At 34.5% G+C, this 23,020-nt stretch overlaps 2 protein-coding genes across 2 annotated transcripts in view; one reads left to right on the top strand and one right to left on the bottom strand.

The window, feature by feature from the left end:
- The window catches only part of LOC136028991 (pre-mRNA-splicing factor SLU7-like), a 52,228-nt gene extending 49,592 nt beyond the window's left edge, over positions 1–2,636 (bottom strand). Inside the window, exon 1 of the mRNA XM_065706990.1 lies at positions 2,387–2,636. Within this exon, the coding sequence (XP_065563062.1) occupies positions 2,387–2,515 (129 nt within the window). The 5' untranslated portion in view covers positions 2,516–2,636. The remainder of the gene's footprint in view (positions 1–2,386) is intronic.
- A 9-nt stretch (positions 2,637–2,645) lies between these two features.
- LOC136028992 (proteasome subunit alpha type-3-like) lies at positions 2,646–21,654 on the top strand. The gene is made up of 7 exons (XM_065706991.1): positions 2,646–2,782; positions 4,623–4,705; positions 9,404–9,527; positions 11,651–11,752; positions 14,663–14,806; positions 19,610–19,722; positions 21,416–21,654. Exons 1-7 carry the CDS (start codon positions 2,762–2,764, stop codon positions 21,594–21,596), a joined length of 768 nt encoding a protein of 255 aa, XP_065563063.1. The 5' UTR covers positions 2,646–2,761; the 3' UTR covers positions 21,597–21,654.
- Positions 21,655–23,020: the final 1,366 nt, after the last annotated feature.

Below are 23,020 nucleotides of genomic sequence, written 5' to 3'. Positions count from 1 at the left end.
AGTAATTATTTTGGAGTTGTGTCTATTTACCAAATAACCTTCTTCTAAGCAACAAAAATTTGTAAACTACAAACTAGTCTTTAAGAAACTTGCCAATGTCAACTGGAAAAAGCTTATTGGAAAACCTAATGAGCATCATCACCAATTAGCGAGAAAGCTAATTGGAAAAAGCTTATTATTGATGATATTAATGATAGTTTGTCAAATATAAAAACCAAAATTCTGCATGTTGAAAAGTCTTATACCAGAATTTTTCTGGCAAAACAGGTAAAAAGTTTACCTTTTTAAACTACTAAAGTAAGCAAGCTAATCAACAGAAAACCCTGAGCATGGAATTGCTATAGAAAAAATAAGACCACAGAAAATGATAAAGTCTTCAAATCTTTATCAGTTTTGTTAGTTAAACAACAAACCAAAAAAAGGTGTTGAAGATTTAAGGGGAAATTGGCTAAGGAAGTTAAGCATAGCCATAAATATTTCTGGCACTATGCCATTCAAAAATGTAGCAGCAAGAAACACATTCCCAGATATCCTGCACAATAGTCAATCTGTTGCTGAGAGTGAGCTAAAATTTTAAACCAATATTTCTCATTTGTTTTTCTTTCAATTACAGCATAATTTATCCTACACCTCCTGTATATGATGTATCACAAAAGATGGAGCCAATTCTGATTACTGATAAATTGGTTCTACAGGAACTTACATCCCTCAAACTGAACAAATCTACCAGTCCAGATGGTATTCACTCACATATCTTACATGAATGTTGCACAGTTTTGTGTCAACATATTTTCCTGCTGTTCAAGTTATAATTAAATCTTTCCAGACTACCTCAGGATTGGAAAATTGTCCATATCATTCCTATATTTAAAGAAGGGAGAAAGGACCTTGTTGAAAATTATCCACCCATTTGTATGACATGAGCAGTTGCTAAGATTCTTAAAAGAATATTCAACTCTGCAGTTGATAGACACCTTGAAGCAAATAATATTTTACACAGTCACAACACGGCTTTCATTCAGGAAGATCTGTTGACAACAACCTCCTTGAATTGTATGATCACATTACCAAGTTGCTTAACATTGGGGAGCCAGATGACATGATTCTGCTTGATTTTTCTAAAACTTCTGACAAAGTGTGTTACAAGTGAGTTGCAATTGAATTTAGTGTAGTCAAGATTGAAGATAAGTCTCTGCCCTGGATGCTTGATTTTCTTTATTTGCAATCTCAATGTGTTCAGTTCTTTGATTACTCTATCAATCACTTTAGCAAAGTGAATCTTTGCCACTTGGTAATTGCTTACTTCCATTACAAGCTGTCTAAACTGGAAACTATGCAGCAAAACAGCATAGTTTCCAGTTTAGAGCACTTGGAAATGCTGATTCTAGAAGTGCATCCATTTTTTAGCTTTCTAAATTCAATAAAATCCTCTGAAGTGGAGGGTCAACCAGAAATGAATATACTTTTAGAATTAGCATTTCTAAGTGCTCTAAACTGGTTCAACCATGGGAATGACTAATTGTACTATTTCTACTTGTTCTCCTAAAGTCATCAGTCATCTATGTAAGGGACTTGTGTGTCTTAAGCTTGAAGCTGGAATGTCTCTTGTCTCTTAAAAAAAAAAAAAAAAAAAAAAAAACATACAAGTTCTTGAAGATGTACACAGACCTGCCACTAAAGTAAAAATCTGGCATGCAGGAGCTTTCCTACCCTTTAACACTATTCAAACTGAATCTCTCTATGCTTGTTTACAGGAGAAATAGAGGGAGTGCTATTTTATTTAATTATTATTACAAATAGCAGTAAGCATCAATGCTTGTTGTACAGATTATTGAGGGCTAATAGGCCTACTCTCCCAGCATTATTTCCTATTATTGGAACCAATTCAAGAACTAGAGCTTTACATTTTACCATTTCCTGATCTTGTTGATGTTGTATCTTTGCTGTTAGGCCTATATCTATTTGAACAAAAGAGTGAAGTAGGCCTAATCACAGATGGGAAATATGTAATTTTGGCTATATATTACCACATCAAGGGGGGATAAAGTAAAGTTAAGCACTTATAGGAACAATATGAGCACTGTAAGGGTTTTAGGATTTTTTTTCAACATCACCTTTGGAATTTTATAGTGTTACTTGATGAATAGGCTTATTGTTGAATAATACCAAATAGGCTATATTAGGAACCGACAGGAGAAGTGGGTGAGGCATTGTAAGAAAATCAACCATGACATTTTGAAAGAGCATCAAATAAGGAATCTAATGAAAGGCCTAGAGCATATTTTTATTGGCATGTTTCCTTCAAAAGAGTCAGACACGACAATTTTACCAGGAATAAGGTCTGAAAATCAGCAATTTATCTTAGTTTGACGCTTGAAATACTCACCTTCCTAGCCTCTTCTAGCTCCTTAGCTTTTTTATAATCTTCTCTTGACTTTTTCTGAGGTTCATTATTACTAGAGGCCTTTTCTCTCAGCAAAGCTGAAAATGGCACTGAAGGCATAGGAGTTGCCATGATGGACAAACACAATAAAGTGTATAATAGATTAAAATCCAGCTACAGTATTTATCTCTTGATGAAATAAAATTGCTCAAGTATTACTAAAATAATCCTTTACTTCTTCGTTTAAAGATAAGCGGTGATGATTTTGATGAGCTGATCAGATGTCAGTTCACTTCGCATACCTATAGAAGAAACAAAAGAGTATTTGCGCTGACAGGCAAAAATTGTAAAAGTTGGGGACTTTCTTTATTTTAAAATATGAGCTCAATTGGAACGGGCGTAAGTTCAACCAACCAACCTTGAATAAAAATTCTTTTGTTTTTGAACATGGATGAGGCATTTTTTCAAAAGGGGTAGTACTAAAGTTGACATTGCTTGTTGGCCATTAGCCTAGGCCTGAATTAATTGGGGGAAAAGAGCCTATATAAAAAATACATTGCATATTTACGATTTACGGGTGCATATTTGGATGAATATTTTGCTGTTCATGTTATTGACTTACAATTAAAGTGAACATAACCATCAATGCCTTTTTTTATGTTAGGTATTTCCAAATATAGTTAGATTATCACTTTTGCTGTAAATAAATTTTACCCCACTCCCTGTATATACCAATTCAAGATATATATTTGCGCATTAGGGTGGGGGTCAATTTTATTTCAGATGCAAACTAAAGGTAAGCTCAAACTTCATTGCACTCCCCTCAAGGTGCAGATTTAGGTAAAGTTCTACTTTAGCTACTATTGGCTAGCTTGGGAAAGGTTCAGGTTAGGTAAATGAAACTTTGAGAAATGGGTCTACAGGCTGAAGTATGTCCCAGGAAGGTATTTTGAAGTGCCTCTCTCCACTCCTTCTCCCTCTAGTGTCCTGTAATTTGCCTACATGACAGGTCTATAGCTATTAGAATTTTGAAAAAAAAACTTTTAACATGAAAAAAAACTATGACAGTTCATATAACTGGCTTACCAATAAAGTGAATATATCACTGAAATCTTTTACCATCATTTCCAAAAAAAAATAATGCTAGCATTTTTTCAGTGCTAAAATAATTTATATTAAGGTTAGTTTAGGTTAGGCTAAAAAGTGCTTAAATTTGAATTCATGGTAGAAACAATTATTATATTCGTAAAGAACAAGAAAAAAGGCTTCAAGTGGTATGTTCATTTTATTGGTAAGTCAGTTATATGAACTGTCATAAGTTTACATTTAACCTTAATTCCCACTTATCAGTTTTTTCCTTTAGCTTTAGTTCTGGAAATGCAGTTTCTGTTATTTGAGAAGAATTTTAGGCCATATCAATGTTGTTTGTTTTTTAAAACTTAGGAAATATATTTGCATATCTTTAAAACCTTATAAATCAAGATTTTACCTGCTCTTTTCTATTGGAAATTAAAAGTTTAACTACACCTTTTAAGACTCAAAAGTGATTGAATGGCAATAAGAGTTCCTCCTATATCCTTTTATGTCCCCATAACCCTCCATGACATTGATTAAAGATTTTGAAGTAGCCATTTCTCTTGTGATTATTGAAAGGCCCAAAAAATGAATTGAGGAGGAGGGGGGCATAATTCAAGGAGTTCCTCTGGCAAGGGCCTCAAATTATACAATTGATCATAGCTTGTAGATAAGTTTTAGTTAAAATTGGACTTGTTACATCATGTTAAAACTAAGATCATACATATAACTCAAACATGTGTTAATGAAAACACAAGTTGGGCTCATGTAACCTTCAAACAAGTCCCCTTCCACCTCTCCTTTGCTCAGATTTTAACAAAAGGTAGAAATATTATACTTTCTTTAGGTAAGAATCCTGCAAGGATTCTTAGTCTAAGTATATAAACTAACTTAGACCTGAAATTCCATTAAAGTAGTTGGTTGGCCAAGAAACAGAGAGAGGTTTTAGGATGCACAGACCTTATACCTTTAAGCCAAATTTTTGTATTTTCCTAGCAGGTATGCTTGGACATTTTAGTGACTGCCCTTTCCTGAACTTTAAAAAGAAAATCCTGCTCCATTTATTTAAAAAAAAAAAAGAAGAATCACACTGTCCAATGATGTATGGTTTTCTTGCTTCATGTGTCTGTTGAACTATATGTTTATACAATTTTTTTCATTACAGTATGATTTATCTGCATCTCAGTTTTCCCCAGATGGTAGAGTATTTCAAGTGGAATATGCACAGAAGGCTGTTGAAAATAGTGGGTAGGTTCTCTCTACTTTTAAGTTATATGCTTCTTTGTATTTCCTTATCTTCTTGTTACCTCCTCAATTCACTTTTTTTACATGTTTCTACCATGCAAATAGTTTGTAAAATAACAGAAACTACCACAAATTTAGGGGGATGTTGCCTCTCCCTCAGCATTATGCTCTTGATACTTAAGTTAACTTCAGTTTTCCTGAAAGCTTATTAGAATGCTATGAATGAGGCATGTTGATAATATTTTGTGTTTGTGTTCCTATTGTTTTCAAAGAAAGTGAATGGGAATTTCTAGGCAAGCATTAGTGTTTGTTTGGAAATATTATTTGTTTTCTAAGAGTACAAGTCAAACAATCAAAAGCTACCATGAAAGCGTGATCAAAAGGGATCAATGGGCTACTAGCCCCCCCCCCCCCCCGTCTCCAAGGCCCCTTTTTCCCTAAATGCATCTGATGAAAATTTTGAAATAGTAATTTTATTCAAAACAGTTTAAAGATCAAATAACAAAAACTCAGGGGTCAACACACCCCTGCCAGAGCCCAGGGGAAGTGCTGTAAGTTATGATCAAGGGGCAGATAAGGTTGCTCTGTAAGGCATGGTTGTATAAACATTAGAGTTGCCTCATTTGATGGGAAATTGAAATTTCTATTTACCTAATTATCTTTGAATCATCAAAAGTGATCAGTGGACATATATTTCCTCCCACCCTCTTCTCCCCAAATGCATCAGATCAAAATTTTGAGGTAGCCATTTTGTTCAAAATATTCCAATGATCAGATGACAAAACTTTAGGATCAACATCCTCCCCCCTCTGAAACCTGGGGGAAGTGTTGTAACTTATGCCCTAGGGGTATATAAAGTTCTTATGGAAAAGTTGGTCATATAAATTTCAGAAGGGTCCAAATGATTAGAAATCTAAAGCTCTAGTTCTCTTTTTAAGAGTCAAAAGTGATCAAATGGCAACTGACCTCCCCCCACCAACCACAAGGCCATAATTCTCCATTTTTTTTTTCTCCAGAGGCACTTCATATGCAAGGTGTAGTGCTATAAGCTTTGGAAGAAGGCTCATTCAGTTGGAAGTAATAATTTCTAGTGCCCTTTTTAAAAGTCACTCATGATTGGAAGACATCAAGCCCCCCCCCCCCCCCTTCCATGCCTTTTTTCCCCAAATCCATCCAATCTAAATTTTGAGATGGCCATTATGTCTGAAATAGTCAGGAGGTGAAATATTTTAAATATTTATTCCTTGGGGGTTGACAAAACCTCCCACTGCCCCCAGGGCAAGTGCTTCAAGTTATGCAAGCTGTCCATTGCTCACATATAAGATTTTTATCAAAGGGTTAATCATATAGACTTCAGAAAAGCCTCACTAGGTTTAAATTCAAAGTTCTAGCTTTATTTTTTAAAATCAAGAGCAATAAGATGGTAGCCCCCCCCCCCCCATCACACCTTTTTTCTAAATGCTTTCAATCAAAATTTTGAGTGAGCCATTTTCTTCAAAATCATCCAAACGTCAAATAGCTATGGTTACAGGTTTGAATTCCCCCCCCCCAGCCCCGTGAGAAAGACTGTAAGTTATACTAGCAGTCTGTCATTAAGATATATAGCTTTTATGGAAGGCATGGTCATATAGACTTTAGCGGAAATTCATTAATCAGAAATCAAAATTTATTGTGCCTGTTTTAAGAATCAAAAATGATCAAAAGGTAATCCCCCCCCCCCCCTGTTCCTTTTTCCCCAAAATTCATCTTATAACAATTTTTAAATAACCATTTTGTTCAAAATAGTCCTAAATTCAAATTGCTGTAACTTAGGAGTTGAGAAAGCCCCCAGAGAAAGAGTTTTAACTTATGTAAGTTGCCCATTATTAGAATATAATTTTTTGCAGAAGAGGGGGCTGTACTAAATTTGGAGAGGCTCATTTGATCAGACATTGAAACTTTTAGTTCTTTTTTTAAGAGTCAAAGTAATCATTGGGCAACTAGCCCACGTCCCACTTTCCCAAAGGGCGTCCAGTCAAAATTTTGAGATAGCCATTTTGTTCAAAATTATTTAAAGGTCAAATAAATATGTTTCCAGGTTTGACCCCTCCCAGCTCCAGGGAAATGACTCTTGAGTTACAGAACTTACTTACTGTTACTTTGACGCTTTTGTTTACCTTGTTAACTTGAATGCTCTATTTACTTTGATAAGTTTATGAAAGTTTGATGTTGAAAACACGCATTTACTAAAAACTTGAAACCTTTGCAATCAAAAACAAACAAAAATTAATTTAGAAAAAGTTTCCAAAAAATAATTTTTTCAAAGAAAAGTAAAGGCCATATTAAACTTAAGAGCAGCAGATGCAAATACCTGTTAAAATTCAGACGAGAAACGAGAAGACATTACTATTAAAGAATAAATAAAACCCAAAACAAACAGACATTAAATAAAAAATAGCTAAAAAATAAACATACAACAAGTACTAATGTTAATGAATATATTATAATAAATTACTGTTAAAGAATAAATGAAACCCAAAACGAAGAGACATTAAATAAACAATCATGGCAAACGAACACACAATAGGTACTAGTATAAATGAATAAATAATTCTTAAAACGAGTGAAACTTAAATGGAATTTGCAAATCAACCTTGAAACAAACAAAATCTCTACAAACAAGAGTTTGGGTTTTACCTCCTTCTCTTACTGTAGAAGTCTAAACCTACTGCGTCATTGGCGCTTTACTGAAATTATGTGTCTTGAACAGTCTTGGAAAGTACAAATAAAATCAAACCAAATATTTGACATAATGATATCGATTGTTGAGATGATCAGTTCATGACTTGAATTTTGCTGTTATTTAATTTTCATCTTCAGCTGGAAAAGAAAATATTTGTAATATAATTCGTTTTTAGTGAAGCACCAATGGCAGAGTAGACTTTTACAGCTAAGGAAGGAGGTGGTATCCAAATTCTTGTTTGTAGTGGAACTGTGTCTGGAATAATCTTAGAAAGGGCTAATGAAATTAAACTGAATATTTGATGTATAATTATACTAATTGCTGAAAGTTCATCACTTCAAAATTCTAATCTAATTTTCCTGTTTATTTTCAATGTTGTAAAGTACAAAAGAAAATACCTGTAATATAATTCATTTTCATTAAAGCGCCAATGACGCAGTAGGTTTTATACTTTTGCAGTGAGAGAAGGAGGAAACCCAACCTCTTGTTTGTAGTGATTTTTCTATGTTTCAAGGTTGATTTGCATATTCAATTTAATTTTCACGCGTTTTAAGATTTATTTATTCATTTATACTAGTACCTATTAAGTGTTTGTTTGCTATGATTGTATATTTAATTTCTCTTCGTTTTGGGTTTCATTTATTCTTTAATAGTAATTTCTTGCAATTTATTCATTTATATTAGTGCTTGTTGTACGTTTTTTTTTGCTATGATTGTTTATTTAATTTCTGTTCGTTTGTAGTTTGAATTTTAACAGATATTTTTGTCTGCTGATCATAAGTTTAATATGGCCTTTACTTTTCTTTGAAAAACTTCTTTTCGGAAAGTTTTGTTAATTAATAATGAAAGAAAGGATAAAATGGCTTGGTCACAAATTATAGACAAAGGACGACAGATTACCAAAGATCAGGCTTTATAGTTATCCATCTGGGCCGAAAAATCACGGCATGTGCCTGAGTGAGGCGGAAGGAAGGTGATAAGAAAAATTGGAACTTCTTAGGAGGGTAGAGTGAAGCTTTGGATAAATCAGGGTGGCAACTAGTGAGCACAGCTGTGTTGGCCTCGGGTGCTGCAGTGTGTAGTTAGTTGCACAAGTAGTGGTAGCAGACACAAACATCAAGTAGAACAGTATCTTACCTTAACTGCTTAATCTTTTTTTTTAGATTGACACAAACATGTCCATGTTTAGATATATCTTGGACCATGTTGCGCATGTTCAGTCTATGGGAGAAGGGGAGGAGTTCTTTGGATCAGTCCTGGAAGAAAAGGGGTGTTTCTCCTGTCCTCCCTCTCCTTTGAAAGTTTTTATTCTGGCTTATATAATTTTTATTTCCTCTTTCCTGTTTAATTTGTTATGATTTGTGTCATCTTTTCTTCCAAAGTCATGGGGCTAAAAATTATTTTGCTTAAGACTTGATTCTTCATAATCAAAGATCCTTGTATAGAAGAACCACTATAAACGATATAATTTGTACCTGTCTTTCAAATGAAAATTTTCTTTTTTGGAAGCTATTTATTTGTCCTAGCCGAGGGATTTGCACGCTAGACTTCAAATTCTTTGCCTGTGAGAACAGGATTTCGAGTCATAGTGTCGCAAGTTATTTGGTTTGGAACGGGGGTCAATGGCGCGATTCTGTAAGCTCAGCCATAGTCGACCCAACTTTAAATGCTTACCTGGGGAAATCTGTGGAAATTAAATAGGAAGGTGCGCAAAACGGAAGGGTGGGTCATGAAACGGAGATTAGCACCGCTTGGTAGGGACTGTAAAGTCGAATGTCGTATTCTTTATCTTTTTACCTTTTATTTATTCAGCAAATATGTGTGAATTCTCAATGAAAGATTATATATTGGCTATTTTCTGCTTCAATTGGCTTTGTTTCAAAGTGATGAGTGGAAATGTAACAAAATGTGGATCTTTGAAGACATTATTGTTGATGATTTTTTCAGAGTAGACTTCGATAAAATTGCTATTTTCCTAGGACTGCTGTAGCTCTTCGTGGAAAAGATGGAGTTGTGTTTGCAGTAGAAAAATTGATACATTCAAAGCTGATTGAGAAGGGTGCAAATAGGAGAATCGTCAATGTCAATCCTTACGTTGGAATGGTAAGTATATACTCAATTTCGGTTAGATAAGTTTGTTTCTATAATATGTAATATGTATGCATAGGCGGGGTGGGCTCCCAGAGCTCGGCTCTCTCTCTCTCTCTCTCTCTCTCTCTCCTCTCTCTCTCTCCTCTCTCTCTCTCTCATCTCTCTCTCTCTCTCTCTCTCTCCTCTCTCTCTCTCTCCTCTCTCTCTCTCTCTCTCTCTCTCTCTCTCTCATCTCTCTCTCTCTCCTCTCTCTCTCTCTCTCTCTCTCTCTCTCTCTCTCTCTCTCTCTCCTTGATAAATTGGAATTAGTTGCCAAAAATGCATAATATTCTTATTTTGACCTGGCCATAAAAGCCTGGCCTTTGTATACCCATTTATGCTATTTTCAAGGGTTTTGTCAAAAAGTAAGGGGAACATTAGCTTAATTTAATTTTGAGTTTAGTTGGATTTAATGATTGAAAAAGAAAATATTTATACCGAAAATTTTATATGTTTAACAAAATTGATAAAAAGGAGGAAAAAGAAAGAATAATATAAAATTAAGAGTGTTTTTAAATTGTCTTATGAAGGGGTTTAATTTTTTTGTATTTAACATTGGAACAAAGCACTGTACATAGTAGGGTAATCTCTTGTGAGCCAAATCAGGGACAGGGAAGTTGGTTTCTTTTTTTTAGCCTTGATAAATATTGGATTTCTATTTATAAATGTTTTGAGCGTAAGCATCAATATCTGAAGATCTTGCGCATGATTTCTAGCTTAAAACTGGTAACTATCTTTCAAGAACGAAGTTATTTACAATGTGATGAATTCTAGATTATTTGCACTAATACTATTACCGAAAGCAGTATTTTTTACCTGAACGAAAAATCAATGCCATCTAGTAACCCCAAAATGCTTACTAGTTTCTTTTTTTTTTTTTGAGGGTAGGAATAAGGGAATTATCAGGAAGTCTTGGTTTCCATTTATTTTGTTTTGCTTGGACTTGATCGGATTGACTGGTTCCTTTCCGTGTTAAATAAAAAGAAAAATTTCTACTGAAAATAAGGAACAACATTAAAACTTTAAACGAACAGAAATTATTCCGTATATCACGGGGGCTGTCCCCTCCTCAATACCCCTCTCTTCACGGTAATGTTTTTAGGAACTTTTAAAAAAGGTTCTGATTCTAATTACGTGATCCTTGTGTTCCGGGAATCATTCTTAAAGAATTGAGACATGAGGCTGAACTTTAGCGTGTAAAGAGCGGGGCATTGAGGAAGGGGCAGTCTCCCTCATATACAGGATAATTTCTGTTCGTTTTACATTTCAATGTTGCTACTTACTTTCAGCAGAAAAATTTTTTTTATTTAATTTCTGATTGTTTTTCAAATAATCCCATGAAATCCCCCCCCCGTGCAAAATCTGCTCCGCGAGATGTTCCTCCTTAGAAAGTTCCTTTCACGTAAATTCTTCTGCCAGGACATTACCCCTGGGCAATTCTACCCTTGCTGCGAACTCCCCTAGAAAACTTCTTGCTCACGATACCACCTGGAAAATACTCCTTAGCATACTTTTATTTGAACAAAGACTTGTTTTTTGTTTTTGTTTTTAATTTCTGATCCTTTTCAAGAGGAATTTGAATTCCCTAGAGAATTCCAAATCGCTAAAAACTTTTCCCAGACAGTTCACCAAAAGTATACCAAAATGAAAAATGGGTCCCCGAAGCATAAAGTAGGCCGAATAAAAAGAATTTTGAATGCGAATTCTGGTAAGTTCTCCCCGTGTAAAATATTCTCTGGAAAGTTCACCCCGAATGCTTCCATTCTAATTAGAAATTCGCTCTGTAGAAAAATTTCTCCCCAGAATATCTTCTCCCACCCCCTGAAAAACGTTGGTATATTATACAGTTCGTTACCACGAACTGTTTGATATGTCAAGTTTAGAGAATTGTCTTTTTTTATTGTAAGATGTGTTTTTTTTTAAACGTACATAAAGGCTGCATATCAAAACGAAACATCATGAAATGTGTGAATTTGGGCCACAGTTTTCCCTGAGGGTCGACCGTTCTTTTGGTTTCTTCTTACGCATATATGCATATTGATCTTCTTTTACTATATTCATAAATTGTATTACTATAATTTTCTTTCTTTTTTTAGGCTGTAGCTGGATTGTTAGCTGATTCTCGACAGATAGTTGAAACTGCCAGGATAGAAGCTAGCAACTATAAATCTCAGTATGGCGTTAATATCCCTCTGAAGGTGAGTATACTCATTAGAACTTATTTTGCATGTGTACTCAACTATTTTATATGAAACTATAGAGGCCAACAGAGGAGGAATCCCCCCCCCCCTCAGAGATTGGCCAAAAGACCCTTCTTCTCTGCAAATGTGAAAGTCGTTGGCTGGAAAATTCGTGTTTTCACTTATTCTTTGTTAGTTTGTAAAATTTCCATTTTTCACTTTTCTTATTTTCCAGTTCATATGGCAGCTACATTTCCAGACACAGCTACAGATTACATGTAAAGTTTGTCGTTTTGTTCTAAACGGATTTTTAAAAGTTCGGTTTTTACTTTAACTAAAACTAATTAAATGAACAATTTAATTTCTCGCATTTTACTATTTTTCATGTTGTGTTTATATAATGTGAACAATGTTACTAGTTGTAAAATCTATGCTTTGATTGAGTGTTTAACCAAACATTTTTCATCCTTTTCAAACATATATATATATATATATATATATATATATATATATATATATATATATATATATATATATATATATATATATATATATATATATATATATATATATATATATATATATACACGCAGATCACACTGCCTTTTCATCATATGAGAAGCAAGAGGTGAATGAGGAGTTTTCTGTAGAAACTGATGAAAATAACCGTAAACGAATATTTGTGCCTCGCCTCATAGAATTTCAACAAAGAGTCTTTGCGGAAATTTTGTTGTGGTTGATCATTATTTAATAAAAAAAAGTTTTGAATGAGAAAGAGTTTTTATTGATTTCTTTGTTTTAGTTAAGGGCTGTTAGTCAAACAGCCGTAATATTCATTGGTATTTTATTTTCATTACTGTTTTCAAAAAAAAATTCATTAATGTCTTGTTTTTTGTACAGTTTTTTTTTTTTTTTTTTCAATCAAACTTAGAAGAGAAATAAATTTTTGAAATCATATTCAAACGATTAAAATGGGATATATAAGGTAATTGGGTTTTTTGGCTCTGTAACGCACCTCTTACAGTGTTAAAAGCTACTAGAGCATCAGACACCATAGCGTTAACTAGTTGAAATTATTGGTTAAGTTTCATGTACGTCAGCAGAGTTATCGGAATAACGTTGTCTGTTGTGCTAGATTTAGAAGCAATATGGTGTTACTGAGTGAAATTTAAACAAAAAATTGATAGCTTTGAGATTTTTGTAAATAACAGTCAATGGTGTTCAATATTTTTTTCTGATTGACCACTATGCATTGCCTTCCTCATAAGCTTTCCATACTTACTGGTTCTGGAAAAATTAACAAATCAAAAAGACTGTTTTTGTAGTCAGTTTTTATGGCACTTGTCCGTCGGTCAAATGCCATATAGCGATCGCAATTTCTGTCTGTCGGTCTCGCTTTTACTAGTTCTGCCACTTCCAGATAAGCTAGGACGATGGAAGTTGGCAGGCCTATCAGGGGACCGAACCAGATTAAATTAGAAATATTTGCTTCCCCGATTCGACCAATCGGGGGGGGGGGGGTGGAGGGACGTTTAATTCTTTATTCTTGAGTAGGCCAATAACGTGTACCAATTAATAAGTCTCGGAGACTCAGTCGGTAGAACGTATGTCCAATTATTCTAAGGTCGTGAGTTCGAGCCTCACCTGGGCCACTTTTTTCTCACCAATTTCAAGTTGTCAGTTAATAGGGCAAATAAAATTTTCTAATATGAAGGTGGATTTAGTGTCCATTCTGAGATGATTGTCGAAAGAATGCCTCATCTGGTTTTGGTGCGACATTCTTTTTTTTATCTTTCACCCTTCATCTGTAGAGCCTGCACACCTTAACCTTCTCTCAGTACAGCCCTAGAAAGTGGGACCAAGCCACATTTTACGCACAGCTTACTGCTTGCTAAATGGTCAGTCAAACTGCCACGTTAGATGGCAATGCTGTGACAGACCCAAACTAATCATACCGCTGGCGTGATAAGGGCTACCCAAATCCCAACTTAAAAGAAAAAGAACTTGGAAATAATTAGCTTGACCAATTAAGCCCTTAAATTGCTTTTAAAATATGTTTTGCAAGGGTAATAATATGCTTGATTGCCCAGTTTTCCGCTTTTTCATCCCTTGGTTGTGTTAGGCTAGTAGGTTTTATTCCTTATTAGGTTTAGTTAGGTGAACTAGTGAAAAAGAATCCCTTGGTAGCTTTTCAAATTGAATTCCTGTAATTTTTCCTCCAATACCGACATTGTAATATAATGATAGTATTTGCAAACTTTTCGATCCACTTAGAGCTGTCTCACTTTTTAATTTAGTAGATTATACTCATAGGTTCGACCCTTGGGAACGGGGGGGGGGGTCAAAATGATAAGAGACACTGCATTTTGTCATTATTTTCAATTTTCTTGCCAGATTACCCAAAGCCGCTGTCGGTGGCTTTGTTCAGTTTCGTATATTCGTTGCACTTTTTCCGTTTTTCTTGTCAATCGATCTGTAAAACCTCGATATTTTCGGTAGGAAATCCATTGATGTCTCTTAACTTTTGCAGTATTTTCAGACGGACTGTTTTCTATTTTGTATTGAGTTTCTGAAGGTGCTTAAGTATTTGGCGAATAAAGCACCACATTATAAAACCTCAAAGGGTAGATCTGTAGGAGCCAGATGCTAGTCCGAAAAGGAAAGCGGGATTTTGGAATTTGTTGATCATTTTTGCCAAAATTGAATAAAATATCTCCTCAAATTGTCAAAAATGGTCACAGAGTTACGTTTTCTAGCGTTTCAGAGTTTTCTGAAGATATTTGGTAGTTTTGGTATCCTCTTAGTTGTCGGGAGATGGTTTGGAAATTCGGTATATCTTCCTGGAAATCGGTAATAGTCAGAACGCTGGTGCTTTGATAGACCCTACAAAGGACTAAGATATTATAGATGGATTTGTTTCTTTTCTAGTACCTGACTGACCGTGTTGCTTCATACATGCACGTCCATACTCTATACTCCTGGGTGAGACCATTTGGCTGTTCTGTGGCTTTTGCTTCTTATGAGCATGATAAGCCTGAACTATTCATCGCAGATTGCTCGGGTGTCTCCTATGTAAGTAAAATAACATTGAATTCTTTTATATAGCTTTTAGCTTTCTCTGTTTTGTACAATTGCTGTTGGGATCATAATTAATTCTAATGCAGGAATGTGTTAGCAAAATAGGCTTTATGTTTTTTACAATAGCCATTTCAATGACGTTAGTGGTCATGAAACTGGCTAGTTTGATGCAAAACTGTATGAATGGTACAAAAGCTCAGGTCGGTTATGATAATTAATTGCGACATACGCTGTTTTTGTAACTTTCCGGGAGAGCCGACAAACAGAAAAAAGTTTGTCGGTTGTGGTCGCTCAAAAGGATGAGACTAATGAAGATAAAGGGAACTCATTCTAAACCGACTTATTGTGCTCTTTTCGGTAACAGTTTTTCCACTTAAATATTCCGAATGAATTTAAAATTGTTCCAGTTTATGGCGTATGTATCCTTTTTCCTATAGATAAGACAATCCTCTTTTGTCAAGCTATGGCATCAGAGTTTAAGTATAAACTTTTTCATTTATGATAGGAAGCTTGAAAAACTGAAAAAATATATTCTCAAAGTTTATAATTTAGGTTTTGTGAATCAGTTGTATTAGACTACGCAAGAGATAAAAAGACAAATCAAGGATAGTCCCATACGGTGTGACTCAGTGTTGCCTCTGGAGAACTAATGTCTGTTTTATTAGGTGTCCAGAAAAAAAATTGTGCAAGCCTAGATGGTCTCTTATTTCTGTTGGTCTCAAATTAAAACTTAAAGCTTGGAATGCTCAGCCGGTAATGCACGTCATATTTGTTACGCAAGTAGTATATATATATATATATATATATATATATATATATATATATATATATATATATATATATATATATATATATATATATATATATATATATATATATATATGGTAGAGAATTTAAAGTGCCGAAACCCTTTAGGCAAGTGCGTATTCTCCTGATGAGCCCTTTTGTTGGGCTGTTGCCTCTGAATTATTTGTTTGTTTGTTTTTTTACTGTTTTTATTGTTTGATAAATGACGACTTATACTTATTGACGACACGACTGCCTGTCCATGGATTATTCTTTATGGTTGATTGTGTATGGCTATGCTGTTTGACCTATGTGATTGTATGGATGAGTAGGGTTAAGGCCTCATTCAAGTGCTGATCTATATTAATCATGAATTTAGGAAAACAGTCTTCCTTTTCTCCTTCTGTCTTCTTTTCTTCTTTTTTTTTTTATGTGTTTGTGCTGTTTGGTGATTTCTCTTTTTGTTATATATATATATATATATATATATATATATATATATATATATATATATATATATATATATATATATATATATATATATATATATTTGTTTTAGTTCCTTATTCGTTTTATTCACTGTGATTTTAAAGCTTTTTGTTTAATTTTAATTTTTTTTCAAATAGGTGAATATTTCAACGTCTCAGGTTTTAGTTGATTCTGTGTTATTTTGAGTTGGCATATAAATTTTCGATGGCTGTTACTTTTATATGTCTAGTGCCTTATCTTGTGATTGGCATGACTGTGTAAGGCGTTTGACAATAAAATCATTCGAGTTTGAGATTTAAAGGAGAGTTTGCTTGAAGGGGCTCAAGCTTTAAAATTTTTATTTGAAAATCAAGTTTTTGTTAGGACGTCTTTTCTAGATAGGGAGAACAAATTTCTCTTTTGAAATTTTTCAGATATATATGCAGATGATGAAGCTTGGATTTACCATTCAAAAAATATTTACATAATAAATATTTTTGGCCTCTTTTCAAAAATGCTTACGAATGTGAATTGTTCCTAATGCTTATCAGTGTAGCTATTAAAGCTATACGTCAAGAACCAGCTGACGAAATTTATCTTAAGTGATAGTTTGCTGACCAATCTTTATCTTTATTAAACAAGTGAAAAACGAAAAAATTGTTTGTGGAAAATTAGCTCTTTGCGCAAAAAAAAAACCTGCTAAACCTTAAGACCCTTTTGGTACGGGTGATCGTATCGACTGAGTGGTCCTAGAATGTTGCGACAGGGCTCATTCTAACGGAAATTAAAAGTTCTAGTGCCCTTTTTAAGTGACCAAAAAAATTGGAGGGCACCTAGGCCCTCTCCCACGCTCAGTTTTTCCCCAAAGTCACTGGATCAAAATTCTGAGATAGCCATTTTATTCACCATAGTCGAAAAACCTAATAACTATGTCTTTGGGGACGACTTACTCCCCCGCAGTCCCCGTGGGAGGGGTTGCAAGTTACAAACTTTGACCTGTGTTTACATATAGTAATGGTTACTGGGAAGTGTACGGACGTTTTCAGGACGATTTTTTTGGTTTGGGAGGGAGAGTCGAGGTGTGGGGGTTACGTGGGAGGATCTTTCCATGGAAAAACTTCTCATGGGGGAAGAGACTTACAGTGAATGGGGCGCAGGATTTTTTAGCATTATTTAAAATACAAAAAAGTTTTTTTCTACTGCAAGTGAGGAGCAGCATTAAAACTTAAAACGAGCAGAAATTATTGCGCATATGAGGGGTTTACCTCCTCGTAATACCTCGCTCTTTACGCTAAAGTATTTTTAGTAATTTCAACTATTTATTCTACGGCCTTTGTGATTCAAGGGTCATTCTTAAGGAATTGGGACAGAACTTCAGCTTTAGTGTAAAGAGCGACAAATCGACTATTTCAACAATTTCAACTATTTATTCTACGGCCTTTGTGATTCAAGGGTCATTCTTAAGGAATTGGGACAGAACTTCAGCTTTAGTGTAAAGAGCGAGGTATCGACGAGGGCTGAACTCCCTCATATATGCAATAAAAACATACGAATATAGAAGTTTGTTGCGTAAGTTAATTCGTAAATTACGTATATTTTTTACTAATGAAAATGTTCGTAAAAAAATTAAAAGTTCTAGTTACCTTTTTAAGTAATCAAAAAATTGGAGGGCAACTAGGCTTCCTCCCTCTCCTTTTTTCTCAAAATCTTCCGATTAAAACTATGAGAAAGCCATTTAGCCAAAAAAAAAAATTAATATGCAAATTTCGTTTTAATTATTTATGTGCGGAGAGCCAAGATCAACACATACATTAATTTAAAAACGTCCAGAAATTAAATAAAAAAACAAGTTTTTTTAAATGAAATTAAGGAGCGACATTAAAACTTAAAACGAACAGAAATTACTACGTATATGAAAGGGGCTTTTCCTCCTCAACGCCCCGCTCTTTACGCTAAAATTTTTTACTTTTTTAAGAAGTAGGGTTAAGAGAAAGAGTCAAACTTTAGCGTAAAGAGCGAGGCGTTGAGGAGGAAAAGCCCCTTTCACATACGGAGTAATTTCTGTTCGTTTCAAGTTTTAATATCGCTCCTTACTTTCATTTTAAAAAACTTGTTTTTTTATTCAACTTCTCGTAAAAACGATTCCTTATTGGGGAAACTATTTAGTAGTAGTATTAATTTATTATTTAAAAGAAATAACAGAGGATGTGCTACTAACAAAAAAGAACAAAAAATAGAAGAGAAAAAAATAATAAAAACAACGAGTTAATCTATAATAAGCAGAAGGGTGAAACCGTGTACCGAGAAAAAAACTTACATAAATGATTCATACACAATAAAACAACATAATATCATGATCCCAAAGCAAATAAAAAAACAATAAACAATTATTGCCAATATGAAATCCATTACTCTCAAACGATTTCAAAGGTGTACCTACCAAGCAACCCCACACGCCGCTCGGTTTTGAATTGATTAATACGTAACTCTTTGGTACTTGGAACAGGCTTATTCCGCAGCTTAGCCCCTTTATAAATAACTGAAAAAGCAGTCCTAGTTGAAACTAGGCGAGGAACCTCAATATCTCCACTTGTTCGAGTTCTGTTACCATGAACATTAGATCTTTCCCGAAAAATTCCTGTAAAACATTCTGGAACGCACCCATAATAGTACTTATACATAAAAACCAGTGTTTAAAAATCACGCAATCCGGCTGCAGGCATTATAATAATGATACTGTACATTGACCTGACCGAATCCCGGTTCCCCATTCCACAAAATGATCTGATGGCATTATTCTGCAGTACGCGGGAATTATTTGTATTAAATATATTGAGTATAACAGTTTTTCTTGAAAAATTCAAGATTTTATAGAAAAATTCAATTTTGTTCCTGGGGGGAGAGGGTTTGAATCTCCCCTTCCCCACCCAAATTTTTCCGATTCGTAAAAAACGTTACAAATATGCATATGAACAAATTTTAACACGTTTTTTTCTTGTCCCCCCCCCTTCCTTCCCGAGTAAAATCCTAGAGTCGGAGGCAACTGGTCAAATTCATGAGTACTCTTTAAGAATTAATCATATTTTAGTAATCGTCATTGTATTAAGGCAGTAGTTCCAGGTTTGCAGTTAATTTGTACCAAGTCAAAGTATATACGTACTAAATTATAGTTTCCACTGGGAACGTAATCTTGTTTCCTTGCGGCAAAATATATATTTATAAGACGTCGGTTTCTGACTCATGTGGTTGTTGGAGGGGGAGGTTTTTTATCTTTTAAGGTAAGGGGTGCCATCCTTTTTTCTTAATTTGCCGACATAGCAGCATTTGTGGCTATTGAGAAGATATGGAATTGTAGAACTATTTTGTGGCCTTTCGACCAATCTTAAAACCTACTTGTACAAACATTATTGTTAGAATTGTGTTTGTTGTGAATTCAGTTGTACAAAGGTCATTGTTATTTTTATGGCTTGACACATTTCTCGGTTAATTTTTAGTATTAAGTTAAAATATTTATGCATTTTTGCTTATTTATCTTACTTAAAGGGCTATTGGGGCTGTGCAATGGGCAAGGCGAAGCAAGCAGCCAAAACAGAGATGGAAAAACTAAAAATTCAAGAACTCACTTGCCGTGAACTGGTCAAACAGGCAGCTAAAATGTAAGTTTTATTTTTATTAGATCTTAGGTCAAGCTGTTCATTGAAACTAAGCTTTTAGTTAATGCTTAATTATATGCAACATGTATTATTTAAAAAACTATAAGGTCCTTGAACTATTTGGTACACTTTATATTCTATGATATAGAATAGGGAAATATTTACACATAATTATAACATCTTTATGGAAGGGTACAAATATTAAGAATGTAAAAGAAAAAAGATTCGTTTATATCTATGAATAAACTTGAAAAATTTGTTTTGGGAGAAAAGGTCAGGCTGATATGATTGAGTAGGCTGGGATGATACAATGAGCAGTAAAATTTAATGAGTTAAACATGTTTTGTTCTTCAATAAGGTGTACCACCCCCTTCCCCTCTCTGCTTGTCAACATAGCAGTATATGTTGCTTTTAAGTCGATATCATATTGTTGGGCTTTTTAATAAAAAGCCTATCTAACGACAAGAAAATACGTCCATTGTTATTGCAAAAAAAAAGATACCTTGGAAAAAAATAAGTCATATTCTCATTGTGTAGTTTGTGTTTGATTGCGTGATAAAGTGTATTCTATTGTTAGTTAAAAATTTTAGTTTTTTTTTCTTTTACTTGTGTGCCTTTTCTGTGATATTGTAGATTCTTTTTATTCCTAGTTGCCATAAGTTTGGCACGTAGCCACTGTTTTTGCCTCATCCAAGCTCTTCAATCTAAAATGATTTGCACAGAGCTTGTCCAATTAGTTTTCAGAGTGACGTCATAAATACAAATTTATTTAAGGTATATATATGCAACAAGTTAGTTGTTTTTTTTCGTGGTCTTCTTATATCACTTCCCGTTACAATTGTTTGTTTGTCTTTTACGGTACGGCCGCTGTATATTGTATGGCCGCTAAGCTATCCTTTTGGGTCTTCGGCGTTTTCAAGTTTTTTTTAAAGTATTTTTTTGTTTTTTAATAGCAAATAGCCAGTTGTTTGACTTGTGCGGATAGTGCCAACACTTTAGGGTAAACCATTCTTTTGATTTGGGAGGGTCTGATGCCTGACAAAAGGTTTGCTTTGAAGCCCCAAGTACAAACATTTCCTGTATAAACAATCCTGCTTGTTTTCTTATCGTTTTTAAATAATGCTGTGAAATCCGACTCCACCTCCATGAAAATTCCTCCATTGTAAGATCCTCTGAAGTAAAGCTTGTAAAGCTTTTTGTAGTGCAATTGTATTGCTACTAGATGGCCCTGTCGCAACTTTATTCAATAGGGGTTTCATAAATACCCCTTTTCATAAATTAAAAGACCCTTATTATAAATTATAATATAAATGTACAAACAATCAACAATCTGTCTTGGCATTTTTTACAATCAGCCATGGCTTGATGCCCACAACTACTTGCTTTTAATTCAATTAGAAATTTGGGATGACCATTTTCAGTCGTAGAAGCTTAGGAAAAGACTCATTCCATTGAAAACTGAAAGGGCTAGTGCCCTTTCTGTTAGTCAAAAGTAATTGAGGGGAAGACTTTTGGTACTTCTCAGATGCGACTCCCTGAAAAGTTTGCAATTTTAACGTTTTTATATTCTTTTATTTTATATTCCTTACATTTCTTCTAGTATTTTCGATTATTTTATATTATTTATTTTAAATTATTATTTATTATTTTATAGTTATTATTTTACATTTTAATAGTTATTTTACATTTCTTCTAGCATTTATGTTGTCCACGATGAAGTCAAAGATAAACAGTTTGAACTTGAGCTTAGTTGGGTTGGCAAAGAAACGGGAGGCAAACATGAAATGGTACCCAAAGACTTATTTGATGAAGCTGAAACATACGCCAAGCAATCCCTCGAAGAGTCCGAGTCATCAGACTCGGATCAAGAAATGTAAATGTTTCTCTGCCTTTTTTCCAGATTTTGTATGATAATTATATTCTGATTTCCTCAAATTGTTTCTTAAAATTTCAAGCCAAAACTCGAAGAATAAAAGATCACAGACAAGCTATTTTTCCAATGGTGTCCATAGTTTTTTTTGTTTTTTTTTTCAAAGAAATTACCTTGAATAATAAATCCAAGGAAAGTGAGGGGGTAGAAGTAGTACTGAGGCTGTGTTATCTCAACTGATTGCTGTTAGATAGGAGATGCCTATAGAAAAACTAGGCATTGCCACATCTTTATGTTTCATCGCAGATCAATGAGCTTAAATCGCGGCAATGTCTACTTTAATGGAACAAAAGTGAAGGACTCAGATTATGCTGATTACCATTCAAAAAAAATTTCGCGTGCAAAAAGAAGCTAAAGTAGTGTAATCAGAGTAGACGATAACCTTCAAAACAATCAAGGTGTATTTGGAGGAGAATTCCTAATTACCAAGATTAGAATATTGGAAGCTACAGTGATGACAGTGGTCAAATATGGCTCTGAAGCATGGGCGCTCCGAAAAGCAGATGAAAATTTACTAGATGTTTTCCAGAGAAATTGCCTACGGATTGTTCTGAGTACCCGGCTGACTGACCGTATTTCAAACAGTAGGTTGTACGAAAAATGTGGTTCAATCCCGCTTTCTATGGCTATAATGAAAGAAAGGTTGAGATGGCTAGGCCACATTCTACAGATGAAGGATGACAGATTACCGAAGATTGTCCTTTTTGGCCAACCGTCTGGAGCAACACGGAAAGCAGGTCGTCCTTGTCTGGGTTGGGAGGGTGTAAAGAGGGAAGCTTTAAACAAATTAGGTTGGAGGAGGAGCGTGCGTAGCTGTGTTGGCCTTAGGTGGCTTGGCGCTGCTGTGAGTTAGTAGTAGTAGTAGTTATCTTTCGTCCTTAGGCGCAGAGTTTTTATATAAATAATAGCCATTGTCGTATTCCTCTATTAATTTATTAATCGCATATTAATTTATTGCAATAGAAGCAAATGACCAGGCCGTATCCAGGAAAAGGGGTGAACTCCATCCCGCCGAAATGTTTGTGCGACTCGTAAAACGTAACAAAAATTAATATAAACTAATTTTTGATGCGTTTTTCAAAGTTTTTTTTTTTAATGGAAAAAAATTCTTCTGTAAAACACCCGCAAAAAAAAAATCGTCGATACGGCCCCTGACTAATAGTTATGACTTCTACATCATTTTAACGGTTATTTTTATTTGGATGTAACTACCGTTTGCACTCTGGACGTGGAATCCTTAGGTCAGGGTTCGAGTCCTCGTGTCGCTGGTTATTTTGGTTTGGAATGAGTGGCAATTGTGTGACCCTGTGAGCTCAGATAGAGTCGACTCCGCTCTAAATAGGTACCTGGAGAAATCTAAGGGGAAAACAC

The sequence above is a fragment of the Artemia franciscana genome, chromosome 7, assembly GCF_032884065.1.
Source record: "Artemia franciscana chromosome 7, ASM3288406v1, whole genome shotgun sequence".
Classification (NCBI taxonomy): domain Eukaryota; kingdom Metazoa; phylum Arthropoda; class Branchiopoda; order Anostraca; family Artemiidae; genus Artemia; species Artemia franciscana.
The sequence above is the reverse complement of the archived record's forward strand: the minus strand, read 5'-3'. Positions and strand labels throughout refer to the sequence as shown.